At 39.0% G+C, this 26,479-nt stretch overlaps 1 protein-coding gene and 1 long non-coding RNA gene across 9 annotated transcripts in view; one reads left to right on the top strand and one right to left on the bottom strand.

Moving 5' to 3' along the window:
• The window catches only part of EPS8 (EGFR pathway substrate 8, signaling adaptor), a 141,113-nt gene that overhangs the window by 64,564 nt on the left and 50,070 nt on the right, over window positions 1-26,479 (top strand). For all 8 annotated transcript variants that reach the window (XM_064459126.1, XM_064459110.1, XM_064459119.1 and 5 more), the window contains 2 exons: window positions 19,378-19,468; window positions 20,561-20,634. In XM_064459126.1, coding sequence (XP_064315196.1) covers window positions 19,407-19,468; window positions 20,561-20,634 — 136 coding nt within the window. In that variant the 5' untranslated portion in view covers window positions 19,378-19,406. The remainder of the gene's footprint in view (window positions 1-19,377; window positions 19,469-20,560; window positions 20,635-26,479) is intronic.
• LOC135315248 (uncharacterized) lies at window positions 1,608-15,159 on the bottom strand. The gene is made up of 3 exons (XR_010374683.1): window positions 15,084-15,159; window positions 14,435-14,615; window positions 1,608-2,091 (listed from the first exon to the last, which is right to left on the bottom strand). It is a non-coding gene; the product is annotated as an uncharacterized LOC135315248 (long non-coding RNA).

Here is a 26,479-nt window from a genome sequence, read left to right as displayed (position 1 = left end):
CCTTTTTAAGCAGATACATTTATCCTCTGTCATTTTTCTCGCTCATAAAGTCCATCCCATGCTGTTATTTAAGGGTGGGTATCTCTTCCTACTCACCTTATAGCTCTTACTTAGTGCTGGTGATTGCGCTATGAAAGTAGAAACCAGTGATTTGTATTCATTCTTGGTAATAAATGACCTTGGGACCTAGTCTTTCAGGAACTAATCTGTAAATAATTAAGCTTTATCTCCGTGGAACCGTCACTCAATCCAGGCTGTTTCTAGTTGTAATCTTTTAACAGTTAACTTCTAATTCCTTTCCCAGAGACTGTGGTTATGTGAGGTAGTCAAAGCAAACAAATAAAAATTAAATGCTAAGCACACCTTTTTTTATGTACATAATACTGTAAGTGCTGTGCATGGTCAAAAAAAGACAAGAAACCCTGATATAACTGCAGAACAGCCAAGCTTCCCATCCAACTTGGCCTAACAATTTAAAATAGGAGCAGGGTCTTAAGCTTATTGATTCCTGATTTTTATTCTGAAAATCTATCAAAACTATGAAGTCCGGGCATCTGAGTTTTGTTCTTGACCAACCTGATGCTGACAACTGAGATATTTTTTCCTTCATAGCCAAAGGGGGTGGGGAGGAGACATGGAAGGGCGCAATTTTTCAAGAGTAGCTGGTGAAAGTGGAGGACCGTAAATTTCTAAGAGGAGTAAATTTCCTTTCTAAAACTTTTTTTAAGTTTGGATTATTCAAAGAGTGCCAATTGTCTCTCCTGCTTGAAGTTTTTTAATCCAGCAAGGCTAATATTTTGGGTATTCTGAGCAGACTGATCTGTGAACAGAAATGCTCAAATAACACAGTGTGGAATTTAATCCGGGGGAGCATATTGTGGTGAAATAAATTATTTACTGAGGCATTTGGAAGTGAGTGTTAAAGATGACGGAAGTGTCCCGCTGACCGCGCTACTGCGCACACAAATATTGCTCGCGCCATGTTTTTTGTCTGAGAACTGTCTTGGTGCATGTGATTGCCTTGAGTATCATAAAATTTGAATCTTTTTCTAAAACCAGTATTTAAAAAAGACAAAGCTGAGCAACTGTTTGATCTATGGTTCTTTCACCCCCTTCCCCTAAAACTCTCTGGAAGGGAAAAAAAATATGGAAAACTGGCTTTCATTTGGAGAGAAACTGGTTTGCATCTCATAATGCTCTTTTTGAGTTTTCTTTCACATGTAATTCATGCTATCAGCCTATCTCAGAGCTGACCTGTAATTATCATCTGTGCTGAATAATTATTTCAGTGTCCAGGCAGTCTCAGACTCGGTACTCTGTCATGACTTTACCCCTTGCATCCCACTTCTAAATAGTTCTTAAATGTCTTCTCCATCTTCTAACAGAGTTTCCAAGAATTTTTGTAACCCTATGGACTTTTTTCCTGCTTTTGTGATTTGATTTTGAGTATTGAACTGCTGCTCTGAATATTTCTTATATTAGCAATCATATGTCAAGGGTCTGTTTTATGTGTGCAACAAGAAAGGAATTAAAATTTATCAGGGATTTTAAAAAAGAACGGAAAAGTGGCAGCAAGGTTTTCCCCTGGCTTTATTTGTAAGCTTGGGAGAGAGCAACACAGCTGACTTAAACTTTGTGGGATGTGGACAATAGGCAAAATATATTATGCTGTAGAGATACAGTTCTCTCTAGATAATTAAAAAATAATAAAAAAAAATTATGCTGCTTAAAATTTCCTTTTGTTGCTCTTGTGGCTTGAAATGTATCCCAAATTCCTCAAGTTTTGTGCAATCTCTTCTCTTCCACAAATCTGGACCTGTGGATGCTTCCTCCTCCCTCTGCAGCACTCCCCTCCTGGCAGGGGGGAGCGTCCAAATGCCATTTCTGAGTAACGAACCACCCTGTGTTCAGGCCAACAGCATGAGTCAGGAGTGAGAGATTTCTTCCATTCCTTGCCTCTGCTTGGACAGTTTTGGAAATCAGCTCTGGAGAAGCATTTGTGGTCAGTTTGGCTTTCGTTGTTATATTGCATATGGCTAGTTTTCTGCATCATGTGTATTATCCTCTTGGATAATATCCCCTTGGAGTGCACTAAAACATGAGGAGGAGAGGCACATTAGATAAAAACAGCCTAATGTTAGGGAAGTGCAAATTACACAACATCACATTTTACATACTTCCATTTCAAGAGCAAGTCCAAGAGAGTATCATCTCCTCATTAGAGCCACCTTACTATCTTAGGTACTAAGGACAATTTACAGTGTTAAAGACTTGTTTGTTAACCATTCAAAGCAAGTGTCATCTGCTGCAGTTCAGTGTGCTAGACTTCATTACTGGGTATGAGGATGCTGTGCAAAGTATGCCTGAAATTTTGAAGGAGAGCCATCACTGCTGCTGATTTTGTGTTACCGGAGCATTTTGTCCTTCTCGCCGCATGCCAGAGCCATCTGATCGTGTGCATTAGGGCTGTAATGCCACTTCTGCTCATGATTAAAAGGAAAGTGGATGTTTAGCATCTCTTGAACTTCCAGATTGCACCAAGCCTGAGCAAGAAAGTGGGGCCATGCTGTTGATGGTGCAGGTTTGAAGGGAGCTGGTTGCGAAGCCTGCCAGACTGGTGCCTCTGCTTCTAGCTGATGCGAAACCGTTCAGTGCCGGGGAGGGGAAAGCCCTGTGCACAGTGGAAAGTAGCCATCTGCTAAGCAATACCAAAACTTGGCAGGAGTGAACTACACAGGAGCCCCTGGTGCTCGCCAGTCAATCTGGGCAGCAGGAAAAGATGTTAGGACATCTGTTGGGATTTCCCTGTTTGTAGAATAATGGATCCCCTCCCTCCCCAAAATCTATGATCTTCTAATGTTCCTTGCAGAAGCATACTGAAATATTCTGGGGACTTTTTCTAAACCGAGCTATACATGCTTTTTGCTGAGAAAAGAAGCAATGAGGAAGATGGGGGCAAGACGGCTTGATCTTTCAGAAACAATAATGGGTTTTGAGACTATTGGCTGCAAGTGCCCTCGTTTGAGCCTACAAGAGTGTGAGCTTTCTCCGCATCCCTGCATAATAAGTTGTCAGTATTTTCTCCAAATGAGCCTGGGTTTTAGCAAGTCTCAAGGCTGTCAGCTGAAACCTGGTGGACATTTTCTTCAGCCAGCTGTAAGGATCCAAACCAAGGGCCCCTTTTAAGGTACAAGAGGAACTCCTGGGTGACAGATGCAAGCATGGCAGGAGTGCGCGGGCAGGAGGCTTGCAGTAGTGCTCTCAGCACTACATTTCTGCTGGCAGAAAGACTCTTGTCTCAGCTGCATTTTTTTTTTCCTTTGGGTGTAAGATTTTCAAGAGATGCTGTTCCAGCAGTAAAACTGGAAAGCTTGTACCCAGGAGAATGGTCTTGTAGCAAGAAAAAGGCTGAATCCAATGGCTTTCTCCCTTTCTAATTTCTTTCTAATTTCTGTAACCCTTGTGATCTCATTCTGTTTTTCTAACTTTGTTTAGAGAAAATGGGTGTGTATATCTCCCGTTGACATCACCTGAGAGGCTGGCACTAGCTGAGATTTACATATGCTTGGAAGAACTGAGTCACAAAGCTGAATAATGGCAAAGGAAGCAAATTTTTTTGGATATGTATTTTGCCTAAATGTCACCTTCAGTGCTCTGGACTCCAGCCATGCTGTTTTCCCTTTAACAAATTGGCTTGGCCAGCTTGGCTAGATATTAATTGTGCCAACGCCTTTGGCTAGGAGTATTGACCTTGTTATGCACGGGCGGTGAATGATTTGGTGACCTCTCCATTCCTGCCGTACAATGCAACACCCCAATTAACAGCTTCACTCCCACTGGCCCTTCTGCATGGCTGGTGAGGGAAATAGCTGTGATGTTCCTGGGGTGGGTGAGGTGGGTGGCCCACAGGGTCATTTGTGGATAATGTGGCTCAGTGGGATGTGGAGCCAGGCCCACGCCAGGGTGGCTGCCTGGGGACCTGGGTCTTGCAGCCGTAGTAAGGGAAGTCAGGGAAAAGAAGCTTAGTGCTGAGTGGTGGGACATCTCTGCCTTGGGAAAGGTTTTTACAGCCCATCGCTAGCTGTTACTTGGGTATTTACAAAAACAGATTTGTAGGGCTGAACCATGTGTGCTGAGCACAATACGGGGCGGGTTGCTGCTGAAATACTGGCTCAAGGTGTGACTGAAGGTCTGCCCAAGTCCTCACTGCCCCGAGCAGCTGAGGCGCCAGGGCCCTTTTGCCGTGGAGCGGGTGATCAGCACACTGACCAGGGAGGCTTGTCTTGAGCAGTAGGCTGCATCTCTCCAACTTGCTTGTGGAAACAGGACAAAACGTAGAGTTTTAGGCGAGGCTGGAGGAGATTCAGTAACAGCAGGCACTGTTGCTTTGTTTCTGCCTGGCAGACTGTGCCCAGCTCCAGACTGCAGCAGCAGCAGCGGCACCTCTGATGCAAAACCCTCGCTGGTCTGTGCTGCTGACTGCACTCTGTAGAGGTTTCCCATCATGTTGTGCCCTCTTTTTTGCAAAAAAACTGGGTTACCAGGTCGGTGAAGTAACATGGATAACTGGTGTTGGGGTAGAGGCAAGTCTGGAGAGGACAGAAGATTTAAAAAGCCATTTAGGTCTGTTTCTTAGAGCATAAGAAAGTGGCTGAGGAACATGAGAGCAGAGCCCTGTTCAGCAGGCTTTTTGCAAAGTACCAGTTTGGGGCAGGGAGTCTCTTAAGAGCTACTTCCTTGGTTTGTGGTGAAAATTTTTAGAATGTGACCCAAGTGGGGGTAGCCTGGGGACTACATAAGCTGTTTGTGGAGGGACAAAGATGGGACATCTGACAGCCTTCCTGCTGTCCCTGTAAACTGCCTTATCCCTGTGTTAAATCTTATTTGGGCCATAACCTCAACCCCTGCAAGTTGCATCTGCACTCTTCTGCACTGAATTTCAAACTGGCTCCCAGAGAGGATTTGAGTTTTTATGTCACGTTTTTGAATCCTTGTAAAGGTAGAAAGAAGGTATAAATAATTAGAGCAGTAATTGCTTCTGCCTTTTCACCTAAATCTATCTGTGAGTGACTGTGAATTTGCCGAAAGCTTAATGCATTAGCTGGGAAACATAAATTATGACATCCATTCACAAAAAAACCTCCTACCTCTAATGCTTTTGCTACCTCTATGGGGAAAGACAATATTTACAACTGCCAGTGTTAATTATCTCAGTGGTCATCCAACCCAGTCAGACAGGAGATGAAGGACAGTCACAATGTGGATGGCAAGCTGAGTCCCTGTCTTAAAGGCTTTGGACAACATCAGGAACTATTTTTGAGGCTGAAGTTGGATCATTTTTTTCTTGAATTACTTTGTTTCAGAAAGTCTGCTGTAGATGTGCATGACAAAAGGAAAAGGAGGAGGGGAAAAAAAACATAAGGCTGAATTAAACAATATGAGGAAAGAAAAGAGGTTATACAAAGTTGAATAAGCAAGGGAATATGGTTTAGAAAAACACTGAGATAATGAAAGATAATATATAGATGAAGTAACTGTAATATTGTTTCCCCTGAAACTTGCCTTGTGGGCTCCTATGGGAGCTCCAAATAGAAGCTGACGTCTACTTACTTTGGATTGCTCAGCTGGAAAAACATACGAGATGATATGCCTGAGACGACATCCTTGTAGGCCTATTGCAGTGTTGATATGAGTAATAAGTTATAAAAGAGAGAGGAGGTAGCAGTAAGCCAACTCTCTTTATCAAACAAGCCTGAGGAACAGGATATTTTTATAAGCACATTTTAACACTGATTGGATGCATATTGTTGTTACCTTTTTTTCTTTTTCTAAAATTAAGAATCTAGTGTATTTCTTGGATATGCTGTGGACAGAAACGGTATCAAGAGAGTTTAAATTGCAAAAAGGCTATAGATTATTTATTGAGAAAAACTTTCTCAGAATAAGGCTAATGAGTCCCCGTGTTTCCCCAGGCTTGGTTTTCAGCCTCTCTCACTAGTGAGTGGCCCAAGGAAGAGATTGGGAAGTACTACCTTTTGGGAAGCACCTTGGTTGACACAGTTGCTTCTGCCTTAAGGATAGGAGATGGCTTCTTTCATTTTCAGCACCATTTTCTGTGATTGTTTGGGCCACTGTTCAGAAAAACACTGGGTTTTGGGGAAGCACATATGCACAGTAGATCCCACTGTGATCTGAATAACTTCCCAAAGATCTTTTCCAGGTTCTTTCAGACCCTGGCTCTGCCACAGACTTGCCCTAGGTTAAGCAGCAAGCATCTCGATCAGAGTCCTGCATGAAAGCATATGTACCTAAGTATCTATGTCAGTATGTTTCTTCATTCTTTATACCTCTAAAACATGAATATACTTTAATCTCTTTTATAATTTTTAATTAGAGTGGTATTCAAAAGGGCACATGCTTAACATTTTAAACATTGTCTAAAGATATCTGAAAACTTTTTTTTAACAAAAGAGCTTCTTTAACAGCTTTGCTTTTATTCTTTAGTCTTGTTTTCCTCTTTTAGTTGCTTCTTACAGTAATATAAAGACATCTGTATTGAAAAGAAATAATAAGCACTGGGAATGGCAAATAGAAAAAGTATAAATAGAGAAAAAAAGGTTCTGCTTTCCATAGGGTTTCAGAAGTCTTTGGGTGCTTGCTAGAAGTGCTGGCTCTAATCCAATGTGCTTTTATTGGCATACATGAACAAATTATCCAGGGCACAGCTATTTTTCTTACTCTAGTAAAAACAGGGACTCTGAATGGAGGCTTTGTGTAGGACAAATATTTTTCCTTTGAAACTGGGTACAAGCTTAAACTTTATCTGGTGTGCCTTCTGGAAAAGGGAAAAATATCCTTCCAAATGTCATCAAATAGAAAATGTGTAACAGTATAGGCAACTCAGAGCTCTGTAAACAAAATTTAATCGTAGGTGAGGAGCTGGTGTTTTATAATAAACAGGATTTCTTAGTTGCCTACAATGTGGAAGAAAACTCTGTTTATATAGGCTTTCGTCCTTCAAAAATTTTCTGCGGATGCATTCTCCCCAGCATCTTTTGCAGGGCTCTACATGTTTTCTAGCCACATGGGTTTAACCAGGAGGGTAAGGGCCTTATAAGAAATAGTTCTTAAGATAACATTCATTGCTGTAAGGCCTGTCTCCACAGGTAATCTTTATTCCAACTGAAGGTGTAACTCACTTTTTGGTAGTATCATTGTGACTGAAAGATGAACAGCCTGTGAAGTTTGACAGTTCTGTTCAGTATTATGTATTAGAAGTACCAAAGAGATACAGAGTGGTCCAAATATGCTTTTTGGAGGGGGGCTGGGGGAAAGCCAACAAGGAAAACTCCAACCAACCTACAGTATCTCCAATGACTATCATTTGTGCAAGATCCCCACAAAATAGTGACTCATCTTGAAGGGTAAAGAGATTATTTCTTTCTTAGCTGTGTAGGAGGGTAACCATATCTTTGAAAAAAGATTTTAGATGGGTATTTCTTAGGTCATGTTAAGATCACTAGAATCAGCTCTAGAACAATTGTTGAAGTGCATGGAAATGAATGGCGCCTCATCTGTCACCCCTCCAAGCAGGAAAAGATCAAAAAGCATTACCACGTATGGCTTTTTTAGCTCCTTCCCTTTCTCCTCTTCACCTTCCCACCCACACTTATGTCACACACACTTATTTCTAATGCAAGAACTGAGTGGAGAACAGTAAATCTATATTCTGGAAGATTTTTTTAAAGTTAGCTTCCTTCAAAACCTGTGGGAACTTTCAAAAAAAATAGAGCTCCTCTGAGGCTTCCTGGAAGCAGGGTATGTTGGGCTCCTGTCCCAGACTGAGGTTTCCATTGGGAACCTATCTGACAGCAGTTAAAAAAAAAAAAAAATTGACATTGAAAATGCCTCAGCAAAATGTTTCCAATTCAATGAATGAGCAAATTGCAATAAAATACCTGGATGCAGTATTTTGAAATCCCTTTCTAGTGATAGCTTGTTAAATTTGGCTTGGTAACCAGCAATGAAAAATCCCTGGACAAAATTTTCTTGTGATATGTGAAAATTCAAACTCCACAATTAGAGGTTGGAGCCAAAACTATTTTGCACTGATTGTAATTTTTCTTTTATAAAGGTTTCTAATTTTGTCATTTTTAATCACTGGATGTTTGCTGGAAACCTAGTATGTGATTACAAGGGCATTGAAATTTTAAAAAGTATATAGCTTTACTTCTGAAAGTCAAGCCTGTAACGTGCCAAGCCTGGGTATTCAGATCAGAGACTGCTTTTGGAAATGTGAGTTTGTTAATTGATTTGGAAAAAATTCACGTTTCTGCATTTTATTAGGTAATTTAAAAAAAAAAAAAAAGAAAAAAAATTGACATTAGTTGAATATCTGTTTTCATTATTGTAACACATGTACAGGAAGGACTTGGCCCAGATTAATGGAGGAGAAAATTGTATCCGTACTGAGAAACATAAATAATTGAAACTAGAAAATCAGAGGCGTGAAACGCCAGAGGTTTAAATTAATTGCCACAAATTGTGGAATCTGTTGTTGTTCAGTCTATTTTCTTCCACGAAAAAAGTGCTGAGTTACGGAAGTGCACTGTTAATGCCACAGCGGGGTGTGACTTCATTCAGCCGTGACCTCAGTTCAGTAAGTCTTTTGCACTTGAATTGCTTTGTGCTGAATAATTGTAGCCGCAATGTGGAATGATCAGTTATGCTTAGATGTTTAAGGTAGTGCCTTTTGTTTACTCACTGAATTGCAATATAGTCTCTTTGGGTTATGTGCACGTTAATGCAAACAAAAATTGATGCTCAAGATTTTTGGTGACCCAGACAAGCATCTCCTGCTGATGTTTGGATGCAGGTAGAGTTACTGCGTCTGAAAGTGCTGAGATCTGTGTAGGCTGTGTTCAAGCTCATGCATCTTGCTGTGCAGTCATACACCTGTTTTTAACCATAGGTGAGGGGAAGTTGTCCTTGAAGTTTATTGTTTCAAATTCATGGTTCAGAAGGAAAAACGTCAGGGAAATGCTGTATGATACAAAGAGACTGGCCATTTGACTTCACAATCCTGTACAAGCAAACAAGTTGCACAGCTCTTCTCGTATCTCTACGTTACTCCACTCTCCTGTGGTGTGTGAAATGATTTCAGATTAACTGATTGGTGTCAAGGAGGTATTTCAAGTAGAAGCGGAAAAAGAAAAAGTAACATTCCTTTGAAAAAGCATATTTTTTTCCAGTGCATATCTTCCAGTGACAATGAAATCATTGTATTTTTGACAGTATTAAATTAAATATCTCCACTGGTTCACTTAGCACCCTGAGCGATGGTGATACGGGTTCTTTCTTTCATAGATGGGAAAACCGAAAAGGGTTTGTAAAAGCCGGTGACTGCTGAGGCTAGGTCTTAAAATAGCTTATAGTGCAACTCATTCTCCAGGTCTCTTTAAAAGTCAGTTTTGTTCTGCCTTATTTTCAGAGTTCCTATGGTTTTGGTTTTTGTTACCTCACTGTGTGGACCCTGTGTATCTAGGCCCCTTTCCACTATGTCTCCTACTAGTAACAAAAAAATACAAGAGGAAGTGATCAGCTGAGTGACTGGATGGCAACTTAGATACCAACTTTCAGGAGCAGTATTTTCCCCCATAGATTATAGACAAAGTGATTTTCTTAGGCCCCTGAATTTGAAAGAAATAGGATTCCTGTAACACAGGGTATGTTTTAAAGCTAACAGACAGTTTTCTGTTGATAATGTCTATAAACCAGCATCATCATCAAACCTCCGTGCCAAAACCAGCACAGTAGGGTACAGCGGTTTGACTCACAGATATTGGCAATGTTGTTGCTATACACTACAGCTTCATAACGGCCTAGCTTTGAGGACAAATTCTACTTCTTGTGTATTTCATGTGTGCATGATGAGTGAAAACCTGGTCCCTTTTAGGAGACATGCTGACTAGATGTGGAATTAATTCAAATACTTTCCAGGTATCGTGTTATTTTAATACTTTCATGTATACATGGTGTTGCCAGTACATTGAAAATATTAGAGGAATATTTTAAATTACTTCTGGGAATACGAACAGTCTACTCACTTCTCTAGCATTAAAGTCTTGTTTAATCCTGAAAACTTGTGATGGTGGTGTTTGTTTTAAATCATGTTACCTAAGGTCATAAGCCTTTGCCTATCAGCTTTGTGAGGCTTCATTTGCTGCCTTGTTTGTGCATTATTTGATTTAGGCCTTTCTTAATAGGGAAGTTTGAAGAGTTAATCAGCACTATTAGAATAGCATGTCCTCATTTATTAAGTTTTAAAAGAAAGGTTTTAGTTTTGCTATTGAGACCCACTGTGAGTTTATCTTTCAGCTCAGCATTGCTAATTTGCTGTGGTCTGATCAATAACTTTTAAATCTTACATATTTGTTCACCTTCATTAAATATGGCCTTCTCCATTTTCACTGAACTGCATGGAAACTGCCTGGGTTTTCTGCACCTTATAGAAAATGTAAATCTTAGAGTAAGATACAGAATATGAACTCTTCCTGTAGTAAAGTTTGAGGCTTTTCAGATGCGTGAATTGGCATTTGGAGCACTTTATTGGTGGAAGAGATCAAGATTTCATAAATGATGCTGGGTCAAAGGATACCATCAAAGGGTGGTCCACAATAGTATGGAGCTTGGGTGTTCAAGATAATTGGGAAACCAGTGGATGTCGCTCCTATTCAACTTTTTCTGTCTTGTTTGATTCACGATTGTGAATGATTAATTCACGTTGTCACGGTTGTAACCTACTACTAACCTAAAATTGGTTCTTCTAAGCAACTAGCTGATGGAAATGGGCCTTTGTCCTGATTTATTCTGTGTGCTGGCATGTTAAGAATAAATAAAAATAGATATCAGCTGTGTAGGGTTTTTTGTGTTTGGCCTTTTTTTTTTTTTTTTAAATAGGGCTAGAGTGAAAGTTTAAGTAGGGAGCAATAAGAAAGCCTTGCAATGGGAGTCATATATTACCATGTCTGAGACCACTATAACTGCAGTGTCAGTGTCTGGCTACGCCTACAGGATAAAAGCTAATATGGTAACTTCAGCAAAACTGAAGAAAGTAAATTTGTGAAAAGAAGAATTAAATCTTGCCACAGTTCTATTAAACTAAATTAGAGCAGTGCTGATGAGTGTTGTTCCTCCTCCTCCTCCATGTTAATTTTAATGGTTTGGTCGGAGTATGTCATTATGTAGTTTCAGCTCAGCTTTTGTTATGGACTCTACCACGCCAATTTTAATAATGTCAGTGTGTCATGACACAGCTACTAAGCTTGCATGACGATGTGGATAGGTGGCTAAGCCAGTTTCATTTGGTCAACTTGCAGTAGCAAGCAGTAATTTAACTATGTTGGGAGTTCACTCATTTTTTTTGGCCAGACTGAGAGGAAAACTTAAAAAAAAAAAAAAAAGACATGAACTAAAGTAATTGTCTCGTTCATTTTTATATACATATAGTACCACCACAGTAAGTTTTATTCTTAACGTTTTCATAAGCACTTCAGTGCAAGAAATTCTTCAGAAATATTTCATCAACTACACTCACAGCCCATTTTAACATAAAAGGGAAAAGTATGTCCAAATTTCATGATCTTTTTGACATGTGGTAACTTCAAGGTGGTAGGAAGCATGCTCATATGGCATTTGGAAAGAAGCACCCTTTGCACACTACTTCTTGCTGAGTTTTCTGCTGCCTCATCTAAACATGCATCCTAGTATTATAATATCATTTAGAAGTTCTCATTTCTAATGTCACATTGATGGCTTGTTGGTTGTACACTGCAAGCTGACTTTCAAATCAGTGTCTGGAGTGCTCTTTTTTGAAATCTAATAATCTCATTTGAAGTATGATATAACAAGGAATAAAAGGAAGTAATGAAAAAATCAGAGTGTGAAGAGAAATAAAACTGTGGTATCTGTGCTAGGTCAGATGTATTCACCAGTCAGTGGTTCTGAGTCAGATTTCTTTTTTTTTTTTTTTTTTTAAAAGAGCAAACAACAAAACCACCAAAACCCCAAAACAGAACAAATTATTGTACGTCTCTCTTCAGGTGGAGATACTGAGTGTACTGTTGTAGCCATGTTGGGATTAGGATTTGTGAATAAAAATAGTATCCTTTGCTACATCACAACTGTACTTGGGGGGGGGGGGGGGGGGGAATAAAGTAGACACTTTCCAAGCAACTGGGCCCTTCCTCAGGCCGTCAAAGTCAAGTGCAAATTGAAAGCCCCTGCTCTGAATTTCGATAAATATTAAACTCAAATAGAATTTTAGTTCTTAGCTTTCTGCCTTTCAACTGTTTTACAGCTGTTCCTTGAACACCGGAAGGGAAAAGTTAGTGTGATGGTGCTGGGGCTTGTCCCATGGGAAATGTCCTTTGTGTGAGTCCGCATGGGTGTGCAGGGATTCCGGGGTGCTGTAGATGAGGTGCCAAACTAAGCTCTGGTGCAGTATGCCAGTGGCCCCCTAAATCCATGACCTCTTCTATTGGAAGAGATTTTTCTTTGATCTTCTTCAAATACTTGTGTTAGACTTACAGTGACACTGATTTTTATGCTACATTATAATCCCCTTTTTCTACCTCCTTCTACAAGTTCCTTCATGTGCCATAGACACCTTCCTCTTTAGACTGTTCTTTTGTATGTGTGGAGGGGTTTTTGTTTGGGTTTTTTGGGTTTTCTTTTTCTTTTTTTTTTTTTTCTTTTATACAAGGTGCTGGTCTTCCAGCTGTGGTGATACCTTTTTGCAAGGTCTGCATGATTATCCTGATCTTGGTAATTAATACTCATCTTGCTTTAGATGTGGTGGTTAATTCTCTAATTAAAAATAGCAGTGAGTGGTGGCTTTAGTGCTTGGCGTATTTATTAACGTTCCTTTGTTGCAATAGGGATTTTAAGTCTTTGAAGTTTTTGAATCTGTAAAGCCGTTTTATTTTCTTTCAATACGGTTAATTATAAATCATGGTGCAGACCTGAGTGAAACCAATGGAAATAGGTTGCCATGCCAGAATAAGAACCTGTTTTCAAGCGGGGTCTTTATTAGTGTGGCAATAATAAGTGTTTCATCTATAAGCAGGATCTATCTGAAGTTTATTCATTTAATTCTTCCTGTTGGTCTTCATATTTTTCTTATTTCTCAAAATAAAAGATAGCTATCTTAATTGTATTGTTAGAATATTTCCTTACCAGTGAATCGCTGGAAAATATCGTAAGAAAAAGATTTTAAGGGCATTTTTTATCTTATTAGTTTTCCCTACAGAAAACTTCTCTTTTACCTAACAGTTCTTGCTCTGAAGACTGGTTTTGCATTAACATATCGCGTCTCCTACTTTGCTATTTCACCAAATTTTCTTAATATATTTATCCTTTCCCTCTTGCTGAAAGGAATACTACTGATTAATTTAGTTTACCCCTTCTACTGAATGGGGAAAAATATTGGATTTCAGAAAGTGTCAATGAAAATCAAAACACTTTCTGAAACTGGATAAATTGAGCTCATCTGCTGCACTGCTCTGTGGAGGTGAATACACTTACAAATCCCTCCTCCTGGGCGGTGCTGTGTCCCCTGTTGTGCGGTGTTGTCCCCTGACTGGCCAGAGCCGTATTCATTTGTCTGTCACAGTCATTAGCTTCTTGAAATGCCTCTACCTCTCTGCTTCCTTAGACAAACAGGTAAATAATATTTTGGGTTTAAGTTCAGCTTTCTATAAGGAGTGAAATTCAGGGAGGAGAGTGGTGCACATCCAGTCCTTTCCTCCCCACCCCCAGGTTTCTTTAGCAGGAACCCTGTTGGCTGAAGTCGCATCCAGCAAAAGGGTTGTTAGGGGATGCACTAAAATCTAAACACAGGATGCAACTCAGGGCAGATTTGTTTATGCTAAGATGCAGTGTCATTAGCGCTAATGGCCATGCTGGACAACTGCTCTGAATCCAGAGAAGACCTGAAAGTAACACCACTTTCAAAATTATTTTATTGTGGCCATTGTATTAACATGTTTGCTTGAAGTCCTGATGCTTGGACAGAAGAGTGTATACTGGAGTAACTATTCCTTTCTCAGAAAGCCTCAGCCCCCCCGTCATATAATAAAGAGTAGCTTGAAAGGGGCAAAGGGGACAACAGCCAGAGCAGTGGTGAATGAAGTCTAAATGTTTTGTTTTGAACCTGCATCACTTGTAAGGTCTAGCTTTCAATTTTCCTTGTGATTTTTGCTGTCACCTTTTTGACCAACCTTTGGATGCTCCAATCCCCTCAGTAGGAAATGGAAAACATTACAGTACAAAGCTGCTGCCAGCCCAAGTGGTAGCAGTTTGTCTCAGAGAAATTCTGATATCAATGTACCGAGGATGGAAAATCGCTAGCAATCATTCCCGAAGTAATACTTACTTATGCATGCATATGCATCTTGGTGTTTATCTCAAGGCAAGATGTTGCACAGCCAGCAGAACTCGTGTTTGCTCTTGGTTGTTGTGTGAAGCAAGTCCCGAAGCAGAGGGCAGGAGCAACATTTCATCTGACTCCGTGGGACCTGTTTCTGTTAGGAGTTTCTTATTTATAAAATCTTTGGCTGGAATGAAGATATAAATAGGAGAGTGTTGGGTCAGAACAACAAGGTAGATGCAAGAGGAGAAGACACCAAAATATAAGAAAATAAGGAGCAACTAAAGCAATTACCTCAGCATGGAGAAGCAAAGGGGTTAAAAGTAATAGCTATTTAAAAATTTAGCAAGAGGAAGGAAAGTGTGTGGGGGTGAGCAGGGTGAGGTTTGAGAAGAAACATATGAAAAATAGTAAGTTACACAGAAAGTTAAATAGTTTTTCTACATCTTCTAGAGCAGCAGTACTGATGCTGAGGGACAGCAGTAAGAGGCGTTTTTATTGAACGCATAGTGAGTTACAGTGTAGCCTGGATACCGCTGATTTTTTTTTTTAGTTGCTTTTGCTATTCTGTAATATTTTAAAAAGGGAAAGGGTGGAGAAAGCATGTCTTTTCTGACATTGCTATGCTTTCAGATCTGGCACAGATAAGTGTTACCTTGTAATAGTCCACTTGCTTCTGTGTCTACTTGCTGGACTTACAGCCTGTGCCTGCTACCTGGCTGGGGAAGAATTCTTGGGGGTTTTGGGGGCATGTGCTAACAATGACTTGTTACTAGTAACATTTTCTTAATCGGTAAATAATTATTGTTCCAGCCATTCTTGGCTTTCCTTTTCCTTCCCCTACATCCTCCTCTCCTTAACCCTTCCCCTTCCCTGCCCCCGGCATGGTTTCTAAAACACTCATGGCATGAAGCTGTTCTTTTTTCCATCAGATATTGTGATATGATGCTGTGTGGGACTGATTGATTCAGGATGAGTGAAAAAGAACATCGGTCTCTGGAATATCTCATTTTCTTTAATGAGATAGCTCTGCCCTCTAGAAAAGGGATTTTTTTTAAAAAATAAATTGAGGGATTTTGTTACCTTCAAACTCCTACTAGGAATTTAAATGGCAGGGCATGTGAGTTGTCAATGTGTCAGCTTGTTGTTGCACACAGATTGTATTGCTTTCATGAGGCTGCTGTGCTACAAGGTGGTGAAGGCGAAGAGTGTTTTAACATTTGAGCATTTTTTAAAAATTCATATTTATGACCAATGTAACCATGTTGTATACCAGTATAATCCTCCCCATGTTTGGGATTAGACCACCTGTAACTTTTGACTACTAAGGGACCAAAGTATATCTGTCTCAGAAATGGTTTGTCTGTTATAACAGCTGGACCCTTGTCATATTTATTGCTGCTTACTATCAATATGTTAGAGTCCTTTCAAAAATAAAGCTGATGGCAACAGTGAAGTCCTAGGTGGATTTCTTTTTGTTCAGTCTCTGATACTGTGGGAAGAGAATTTAGTATTTATTTGTTCTCAGGAATTTCCAGTTTATAACTATTTTCTTACTGTTTTTAATAATATATTATTTTAATATATTTAGAAATAAATACCTTAATATTTATCTCATTATTTCTTATTATTTTAGCTATTTTCTTATTATTCTTTTATTCTTAAATTCTTACTTCATTTTCCTGTTTTTACATCTTTCTTGATCAGAGTAGGCATGACATCTTTCAAGATCCTGAGAAAGACATGACCGTTCTTGGGCATATTCACAAGTAAATTGTTGATACTTCAGGACCTATTAAAGAGGGATCATACAGTTAATTTTGAAGGATGTTTATCTTAGTGTAGGACACCAGGGTATGTTGCAGTGAACTGCTGGGCTGAGGTGAAAGGGAAGATAAAAGAGGAAGTGGAGTTTATTAATAGACTCCTGGATGACAATGGCTTCGCAGGGTGCATGGGTTGACTTTTGCTACGGGACTGGTTGTAAGAGATGAAAGAGCATTTGAGATGAGAAATACAGCAAAGAAAGCTGTATAAGTAAATAATAAACTAAGCACTACACATTTGGTTATCCTTTTATGTTTTTTCCCTTCCCTCCATCATGCACTTAATAAAAATTCTAAAGTATTTTCCTAAAAAATTTTTTTTTTTTTTCAAGAAACATTAGGTTGAAGGAGGTGAAATTGCCTGATAATTTTGGGGAATTAGGAGTAGCTTTTTGATGCTGTTATCATTCTTTGGCCTAATGATAAATAATGACTGTAAAAGTTTTGTTTGTATTCATATGCAGGAGCTTTCCTGAGCCAAGGCAAGAAGCATTGCATAGCCTCTTAAAATTGTCATGTCAAAGTAGTTGTCTTGGCATTTCAAAAGCATTGTATATTTGTTTTTTAAACAGTGGAAAATTGCATAAGGAACAGGAAATATCATTTACTCAACTATTAAATAGCAAGTGGCATTTTGTTTGCGTATCAGCTAAACTCACTAAAGCTTTTGTGCTTACTTGGCCGAATGAGCTTTGTTGTTGGTGGGGTTTTTTTGAAAAACAGACATAACTTCTGTTATGACTTCAGATTTTCATTATCAATTGATTAAAAATATAATTTAAAAGCTTTTTATATTTACTCTAAGTGGTATTATGCCTAACAGTGGGCAAGTATTTGGTAATGAGGTACGTTTTCTTCCTCTAATGTGAAAATCTGATGGTCAGCTTCATTGCTGCTTTAAAACTCAGTGTGTTATGATAACTTCAAAGACTGAAGCTTAAAGTTCTAGTATATTACATTCCTTCCACTTAAAATATGTTTCGCCACTTTCATAAAAGTGGAGTACAAATAACAAATTAGGTGTTTGTCAGATTAAGATGTCAGACAAGTGAAATAATTTTGAGGGAGTCTAAACCCACGTTTTTTTCCAGATCTCTGTTTAAAGCAGATAGTCGCGGAATTTGTTATAAATAGGGCTATGAAAAAAATCACAAATGATAAAAGGGTATGGCAAATAGAATTATTAAATAAGTGTTATCTTTATAAAAGTGTGTCTGGAAAGTAGAGGAAGTAGGGGGATACTGAAAAGCAATGGACATAATTTGTGTGAGTTTTTTTGATGTGGTCACTCGTAGGAAGCTAATCACAGGGTAAACTGTTAAGCACAGTAGCAAAATTGAGCAATGGTTGCATATGATAAGAATTAATAGCTGATAGGAAGAGTTGAAGAGCTTAATGGCAGCGAGAGCTGTGCACTCTGAGTAGCTCTGGTCCATGCAGTTGCTGAAATGGAACAAGTTGTGCACAGTGTCCTGGCAAATTCTGCTGAGAAAATGAATATTTTTATTCTTTCAAGTCATGGGACAATTTCAGGATGCTTCCCAAGGGTTGTAATTGCTAATGAATTGAGCAGCACTCAGCACAGATAGTAATTTATTGGAGACAGCTGCTAAGTACTGCACTCTATAAAAAGTGACTTAGAGCAGCCAAACAGGCTACCAGGTTGGACATGTGATTTATTCGTGAGGATATGCAGGAGAAATGGAAGGAAAACATGGATATGTCAGTAAAGACGTTTTGCAAGGAGCAATCAAAGATTTAAAAGAAAAAACTTTAAGAAAAGATTCTAAGCCAGATCACCAAGTATATGCTCCCTAAAGGCAATACCATGCTTCCACATGATTACACCTGTCACGTAATCAATGCAGACTGGCTCTAGTTAGCTTTGTTAACCGTATGGCAGGTAGGAGTTCCTCAGGTATGAAAATGACTCTGTTCTCAGTACAGAAGACCAAAAGGAGCTTGTACATCTCTTGAAATGACAGAAAACTTGAGAGCTGAGAACAGAATTTGATTGTGATTGTATTTTTGCATGAAAGAGGAAAGTAGTACATAGGTGGATACAAAATACAGTACGTACTGTAGGTAGGTCAGCTGCTGCCTCTTTGTAAAACAGGAAGAGAACTGTTTAAGTGAGGCAGAAAGCTGACAGTGATTCAGAAGATAAGGTGGTTGTAAGGTGGCTCTAGTACAAAAAAGCAGGTTGTGCTTACTTTGGAACTGGAGCTTTTGTTAGGTACAAATTTTATCTGACATACTTTTGACTATTTTGCAGAGTTAAAAGTAATCTTTTTTTCTATTTAATGACTGAGATGTAGAGAAATATTCAAATATATATCATTCATGTAGGTATAAATATATAAAAAAGCATATTTGCCCACGGTAAATTTGAATAGAGATTTGTTAGTTGTTTACAGACTTATGAGAGTAACTTTCCAGAGTCAATTTTAACTTCAGTGGGCATGTTATTAAAAGGAGGAGGCATTCTTTTAACCGATTCATCATAATTTTTTCCGTATGACTGTTATATGAGAGGTTTCATTTGACATACCAGTTTTTCAGGATGTTAAATGCTGCTTAAAAAAAAAAAAAGAAGCTTTTTTTAGTCCCAAAATAGCTAGCCAAGTTTCCTTCTGTGCTAACAATTGTGTTTTGTTTTGATAATGCACCTTTCTTACAATTCAACTGATAGGTTTGATAAAATATGTATCAAAAGGTCATTTTAAAAGTTTCATTTGTAAGAATGAATTGAGGATTAAAATCAAGCATGCTTGACTGTTAAAGTTGCCATTTGGAACATCTTGTTCACTTCTGCAGTAGATGTTCTTTGTTAAGTCAGCCTTTTGTTTCTAAAGCTATACCTAAAGACCATTGTATCAATAATAATGGCTTTATTCACTAAACTATAAATTATTTGAAGCAATAACTATCAAATTGCAATTGAGGGAAGTTCCATAACAGGTCTTTAAGGCATCACTGCGTACAAATAATAACAGTTGAGCTTGTTGATGCAATTCCTTTCCCATTTCAACCATAATTTTCTCATTAGGTTTGTATTGCATGTGTATTAAACCTTCATCTTGTAAAAGACTTCAATTCATATGCTGTTGTTTCTCTTCCCAGATTGTTTCACTCAGTAAGCGACGGTAAGAATGAATGGACATATATCAAACACCCCTCCCGGTGGATATGGAAGTTACTTTCCTCAAATGAAGTAAGGTTATGCCTTTGATTTTCCTTTAATGGACCAAAAATACTGTTGTATTTTCTTCTTTACGCTTTCATTTTTGATAGAGCTATAATTATTAGATCCCATAGGAATAATACAAAGGCAGTTTCTGTAAAAAAATGTGCAGTTTCCAAACCATGTAACCAAACTGACAGATATCATCTGACTGATTTTTGTATTAGTGTAAGGATAAAGCTTTATTACTGAATGGAATCATCTGGAACAAAAAAATAAATTTCTGTAGCCATAACATACTTATTACATTAGTCAGCGAGGTCTTTGTATACATGAGATGTTTAAGGTTAGCTCTGAGTGAATGCATTTTTATGCATAAAAGATGAGGCTGCCCTTTCCATCTGTGAGAAAATATCATTTCCCAGTTAACAGAACTGAGCAACTGTTACCTGAAAGTGTTACCTTGTCTGAGATAAGAGAATGCTCCCTGTGTCAGAAGCATGGCACTAGGCTCATTCACAGCATTAATGAGAATTGGCCTAATCTGATGCTGAAGAGCCTGTATTTGTGTACGGAGCAGGGCATCTGTGCTGTCATCTGCTTCTCATATTGTCCCCTTAAAGTGGGTTTGTATATGACTCATTCTTTTGTTACACTGGAAGGGTGTTGGATTGCTTTTTCATTTGTTGCAGGGAATGATAGTCCTTTTAAGTCTTTTATGAAGAGCAGTTAAAATTGTTAAAAACAATTAAAACGTGTGCATGCAGGAAAAAGCCCCCAGATCCTACCAAGTCTTTGGCAGAGTCTATTATTATTATTTATTATTGCTGTTGTTGTTATTATTATTATTTAGTGATATTGGTTACTTACATTATGGCAGTATACCACACCCCCATTGTGTGTGATGTTTCAATGCAAAAAAAAAAACCAGCTTAAAAGGGCTTCTAGCCTAAGTGAAACTTCATTTTATTCATGGTGCAGAACAATTATCCAGTATCATTACCTTTGTTATTTACATTGTAGGTGTGTGTAGTCCTGCGTAAGGGGAGGGTTTTTTTCAGTGCCTGTTTCTGTGTGGCAAATACATCTATACAGAAGTTAACCAGAAGTGTTTTCTTCCAGTGGCTATGGTTCACCAACATTTGCTCAGGCGGAGAGGGAGCAGAATTCACGAACAAGTGCAAAAGCTCTTTATGGTAAGGTGGCATAAAGTCTCTGAACATTTGTGTTAAAATTGTTGTTTAAGTATTGATTTGTGATGTCATGGTGAAAATATCTTATGCATATAAATCTGGAACTGTATCTACATATACATATGTGTGTATGTATAAACAAAATTAAAGAATAACGTGATTTTATTCCTACTAAAACTGACCAGGCTAGCTAGAGAATGCTTTTATGGTTTACTTAGCAGGGAACCCCCACCTGCTAATTTTAAAGGCAGCAATCTATAAAGCATTTATCACAAAACTAAGAGTGATCCTATAGCTAAGGTGTGTACCAGTGAGAAGGCATTCCTCGGGGATCTATCTGTGCTATAGGTTTAATTCATGACCTGTGTCTCCCCCACCTCCCCACCTTTATCCGCTGCTAGCAGAAAAGGAATTTACAATATTATTCTTGTTTGACACAGGGATTTCATGGCGGTTAGGTCTGATGTAACAGATTTGGAGCCCTATTTGGCCTGCTAGTTTTGACAGGCTTTGTGACTGTCAAATGTGATGTTACATATAAATGCCTGAAGGTTTTTGCACTTACCAGCTACAGATGCTCCTATTTGTCTTGGCTGTATACGCTACTCTAGCCCGTGGCCAAATCACTGTGGAGGCAGAATGTAGTCATTTTCCTTACCAGCCAAATTGCACCATTTCCTGGTTGTCCACCTCCACTGTGAATATATCCTGCTGATAACTGTGCTGGTAATGAAAATACAAGCGACAGCGAAGCTGAGAGATGTTCTGTTGTGTAAATCTGTGCCTGTTGTTAAATGCTCTTTTGAAAGTCAGTACAACTGGTAAGACTGGAAGAATAAGGTTTGAAGTGAGAACCCAGTCCCGTGCAGTACCCCTGGCATCTCAGCTGGCTCTCCCTTGCTGCATCTACCACCTCCTCTGCAGGTTAACAAACTGGAAAACACAACGAGCAGCGGCTAGTAACCGCAACATCCTTAGTAGTAACTAATCTTTCCTCACTCCTCTTTTGGTTGAGGTGATGGCTGGGAGTGACCTCGGGGTTAGGGGAGCAAGGGCAGGATGCTTTGTGGCATTCGGACAGCGTCAACTTTGCCCTTGGAAGAATAGCCTTCAGGCCTTGAGTTTGGTTACTCATCTGTGAGCACATGAGAAGAACTTTGTTGTACAGGTTGCCTTGTTGGCTTTCAAACTGCTTTGAAATTATTGAGGTTCAAAGCCTAAGGAGGAGATGGGAGGTGCCCTAGCTTTGTGTCCTGTGGAAAGAGTAGTAGTGTGAAGAAGCTGACGTGGTTTTGTGGCTGAAGGCACTGTGCTAGAGTAGCGTGGAGATCCACATCTAGGAAAATCAGCTAAGACAGTAGTAGAAACCATTTGAAACACTTGTCATTTAAAAATGATGTTGCATGTGAATCATTTGAAGTTTATATTTATCTTTTTTAGTGGTATGCTACAAAAGTCAATCCCTTGACATAGTATTAAAAGCAGGAACTGCAACTGAGGAAAATTCTGAACTGATCGTTTTAAACAGTGATTTCTGCATCCTGTATGGGTTCACTCAAAAAACTGATTGCATGTGTTGACAGAAATAGTAGGTGGTAACAGAAACCAGCAAGAGACATTGCGAAAAACTCTTAGCACATTATTTCTTTATGAGACATTATGAGAGCGTTGCACTCTTTCATTTTATATAATCATAATAATTTTTCAAGAGTACATGATTTGAACAGGGTGGAAGTATCAGGAAATGTTTTAACCATGTCCGTTAATCTTTGTGCGCTTTTAAAATAATACCTCTCCAAGCGGTTTCATATCAAACATGTTATGGGATAGTCATATGTCAGTAGAAGACAGGGACAAGCGAGTAAATTTGAAGCATATAATGGTAAATAGCCTTTTACTTCTAAAATATTTAATTCAATTCAGGTACTAATTGACAAAGCTTACCATATTACTGCTACGTGGCGGCTCTTGTAAAATGAATTGTTGATCTTGGTTCACTTCCATTGTTGGTAGATCTATCACAAAACTATAGCTGCAGTTGCCAGGAACTGAATGAAGTAGAAGGCTCAATTATCCTGGATCCTGGAGCTCTGAGTAAAGATGCATTGGCATAGCTTTGAGAGAGGAGCTTGCACATTTTACTGCTTCTGGTCTATTTTGTATGCATAAAAAACTAGTCTGTCAGTATCGCCAAATGTATGAACTAGAGAAAACAAGGAAAACACCTAAAACCATTCTCAAATTGAAAGCAATTTTTTTTTTTTTTTTAAATTTAGCAATTCTGCTGCATCCCATGTGTGTCTTTTCTTCCTTTGTGATGTTAGGGTTTTTTGTGCATGCTGTCCCAAGGGAGGGGGGAAGCAGTTGAGTGGTACTGGAGTTGTTAAAATGTGTTAAAAATGTTTATTATAAAAAATTTTATTTATAATTGATTTATATTTAATAGCTAACTTAAGTATTTTGAGATCCATGCAACTGAAAGCCTATAAAGCAGACTTTTAAAATATTTTCTGTCATTTACTTATGTATTAAATGTACATGTCTTATTTATGTAAATACGTAAAGCTCACGTATTTAATAGATTCACTTGGAATATACTGGAAAAAATAGATGCAATTTTACTGTAAAAGTAAAACGGGCCATTTTTTTTTTGTTTTAATAAAATGTGACAACATAATGTTAGCAGCAAACCTTGTCCATCACAACCTTCCCTTTTCTTGGAAGACTTTTGAATGTCATTTGGGCTAAAGCAGCTGTCCATGGGTATCGGCAAGTGCAGATCTTGAATTCAATTTCTTCCAAGCACAGTAAAGACTAAAAAATTATTATTATTATTATTATTATTATTATTATTGGTTTTTATTTTGTTGTCGTTACATGTATATATGTGTATGTCATGGCATGAAGTTTATCTCTGGAGTCCCAGTGCTGAGGTGGTTCGTGATTCTTCAGTCCTTTGGTCATCAGGCAGGAGGTTGACCTCAGTGCCAGTAGGGAAGGAGGCTGGAGTTTTGTTGGTGTTACAGACAGTTCAGTTAAAAACTAGACTGGAGCCATCACTATCTCTGATGTGGTTATCTGATAGGAAAAACTTCCTGGCAACGGCCTTTTTTCCTGTGTCAAATAATCTATTTTCACTCATTTCCTTCCTGAAATGAACTGTTTTCTATTTGCATGATAAATCTCTTGCTGGACTGGGAGGGAAGATGCTCTCTACACATTCTTATGGGTTTTATTTCATTATTTAGTTTCTGATCTTTCAGTCTGAAATTGGTTTTGGCTTTTACTGTCATCTGTTGTTCTAGCATTGGCTTCTCCATCTGTCTTCTGCAGCTTTGCTTTCATGGAGACATGCTATCCGTTGCTGCCAAAAGCCGGGGCTGTGCGGGGAGCTTGCCAGTGGGTGAAACAGCATGGAGCAGTCCCATTCCCCAGGATTAGAGAGCTAGTGGTTTGCTCCAGATTGCTAGGTTATTATATGGCACAGAACTGAAAGATGTTACTAAAATTGTCTTCATGAATGCATCAGAAAAGACTAGGTGTTTTAAACATTGTGTTTATACTGTCATGGCTGTGATTAGGTGCTAGCAGTGAAATTGCATGTGTATTTTTGCATTGCTCAAATACCTCATTGAGAGCAAGAACTGTAGTGTAATAAATTCAAGGAAATCACAAGCAGATCATAGACTAGGTAAACCAGTCCATTAAAAGAAGCCATCCATGTAACATGCTTGTGTTATTTGATACTCAAATGAACTAAACTGACAGTTGGCTTCTAACCGATACACTGATAGCTAGTTCCACATAGCCATCAGGGAGAAGCTTGTGGCACAGATCTCTGGAAGTGATGGTGTCTGCTCCTCTCTTAATGAGATTTGTTTTGAACTCAAGTTTTGACCTTTCTCCCGGATGTGTAGGTCACGTCTCCTGCACTTTGCTCTCAGTCTCAAGTTGAGTTTTTCCAGCTGCTGCAATACGTTCTTGAAGGAGTGTCAGCAGTCAGTAGTCCAATGCAAACCATAAATGTATAGCAGTAAACTAAGTATTGGTCTTTTTGCTTGACGATGTGTGGTAATAATTTATACTGTCACTCCAGGATTCTTAGGACAGCTTGTGAGGGCAACTCTTAATCTGTCTCCCCATGGATTGCCATCAGATTTCAGAGCTTTGCCTCTTTATGCACTGTACAGACATTTTCCAGTTTGACTATGGCAGGGGAAGGTGGGACCACCATTATCCTTCTTTATGCTATCATAAGCATAGCACTGATAACATTTGTTACATCTGGCCTATGCAATTATTTGTAAGATACCAGAGGAAGTCTAGGCATCGGGATTCCTCATTTCTGTTTTAGGCTTTTAGGAACTGAAAATCTGTTGTGCCTAAAGGAATCATAGCCCTAACCAGCACCACCCATGCTTCATTTCATCTGTTAAGACCCAGACTGAGATCTTTTGCGTTTGGTAAGAATTTTCCCTACCTAGCTAAAGAATTAGATTTCTCGTGGTGTAATCATTTCTCTGTGTGGTCTTCTGGACAGTGGCACAGAGCCAGGCTACAGCAGAGTTTACTAAGCAGCTTTCTGATTTGCCATATTGCTGCACCCGCTTCCAGTTGGAAAAGTGGGTGAGACAGGACTCTAGCTAAGTCAGGGTCTGGTCATAGCTCTGCCGCAAGACACCTTGGGCCACACTGGTTTTTCTGTCTGAAACTGTGGAAAAGTTATCTTTCCGAAGTATGAAACAGTCCTTCACAGTAATAACCGGGGAGAGCACAGAGTTCTTAGTGTAGGGAGGGCAAGGAAGAGAATGAGCGATGGCAATCTCAAGTCCTGGATATCTGTGTCATGCGCTGTCTAGCATATTCTTGGCTTGCCTAAAAGTCTTTGCTTAAGAGGTCATTTTTTTATTTCTGGTATTTTGGCTGCTTCTAAAATTGGTATGAAATCAGTACCTTTTCACGTCTTTGAAACCAGAAACAGTGTCCATTCCTGATTCAGTAAGTTCACAAAGACATGAATAGTAATAGCATCTCTCCACATGAGACAGCAGGAAGAGTATTAGTTTCTGTGGATCATAGTTTGTGTTACTTTGAAAGGTTTAGTAGCTGGTAGATCTTACAGTCAGGACCTATGAGTGAAAAGCTGTGCAGCTTTTAAGTTTATTGCCCTTGCCTTGTGAGAGATTTTATTTTGCTCAAATTCCTCTGGGTTGCATTTGCTATGGGTTGTGATTAAGAATTTAAGTGGCTTCTGCCATGACCCTTTTTTATTTTTATTTTTTTTTCCTTTATCAGAGGGAAGAATAGGTAAATTGTGTGCAGCATATCAGCGGGGCTTGAGCTAACTGCGCTATTAAGGCTGCACTGTATTTAACATATTGGATGTAAGCTCTGCAGTAAGTAGAGTAAATAGGAAAAAACTCAGTAGTTTTGATGGTTTTATTAATCTGTTGATAGTTTTATACATCCTATCGGGAAGTGTCTGTTGCAGAATTTTGCTTTAGCTTCAATAACTCTCTTCATGCATGAAGGGAGCAATGAGAAGCTGAGACTGATTGGGAGGATTAGGAGGGTGAAATGGAGCATAACAAAACTTTTTTTTTTTTTTTTCCCAGTGTCAGGGGTTGACCCTAGCCAGCAACTAAGGATCTACTCAGTTGTTTGCTCATTCCCTGTCTTCTCCCTGCAGCAGGGTAGGGGAGAGAATCGGATCAAGATAAAGACAGCTTAATAAGTGTAGGAAAGAGGGGGAGGGGAAAAACCTGAAAAACCCCAAGTAACACAAAGGCAGTCACTCACCACATCCCACAAGTAGACCAATGCCCAGACAGTCTCTGAGCATGGCCTA

This window comes from Phalacrocorax carbo, chromosome 1 (genome assembly GCF_963921805.1).
Source record: "Phalacrocorax carbo chromosome 1, bPhaCar2.1, whole genome shotgun sequence".
Lineage (NCBI taxonomy): Eukaryota > Metazoa > Chordata > Aves > Suliformes > Phalacrocoracidae > Phalacrocorax > Phalacrocorax carbo.
Note: the sequence above shows the minus strand (reverse complement) of the source record. Positions and strands in the feature narration are given on the sequence as shown.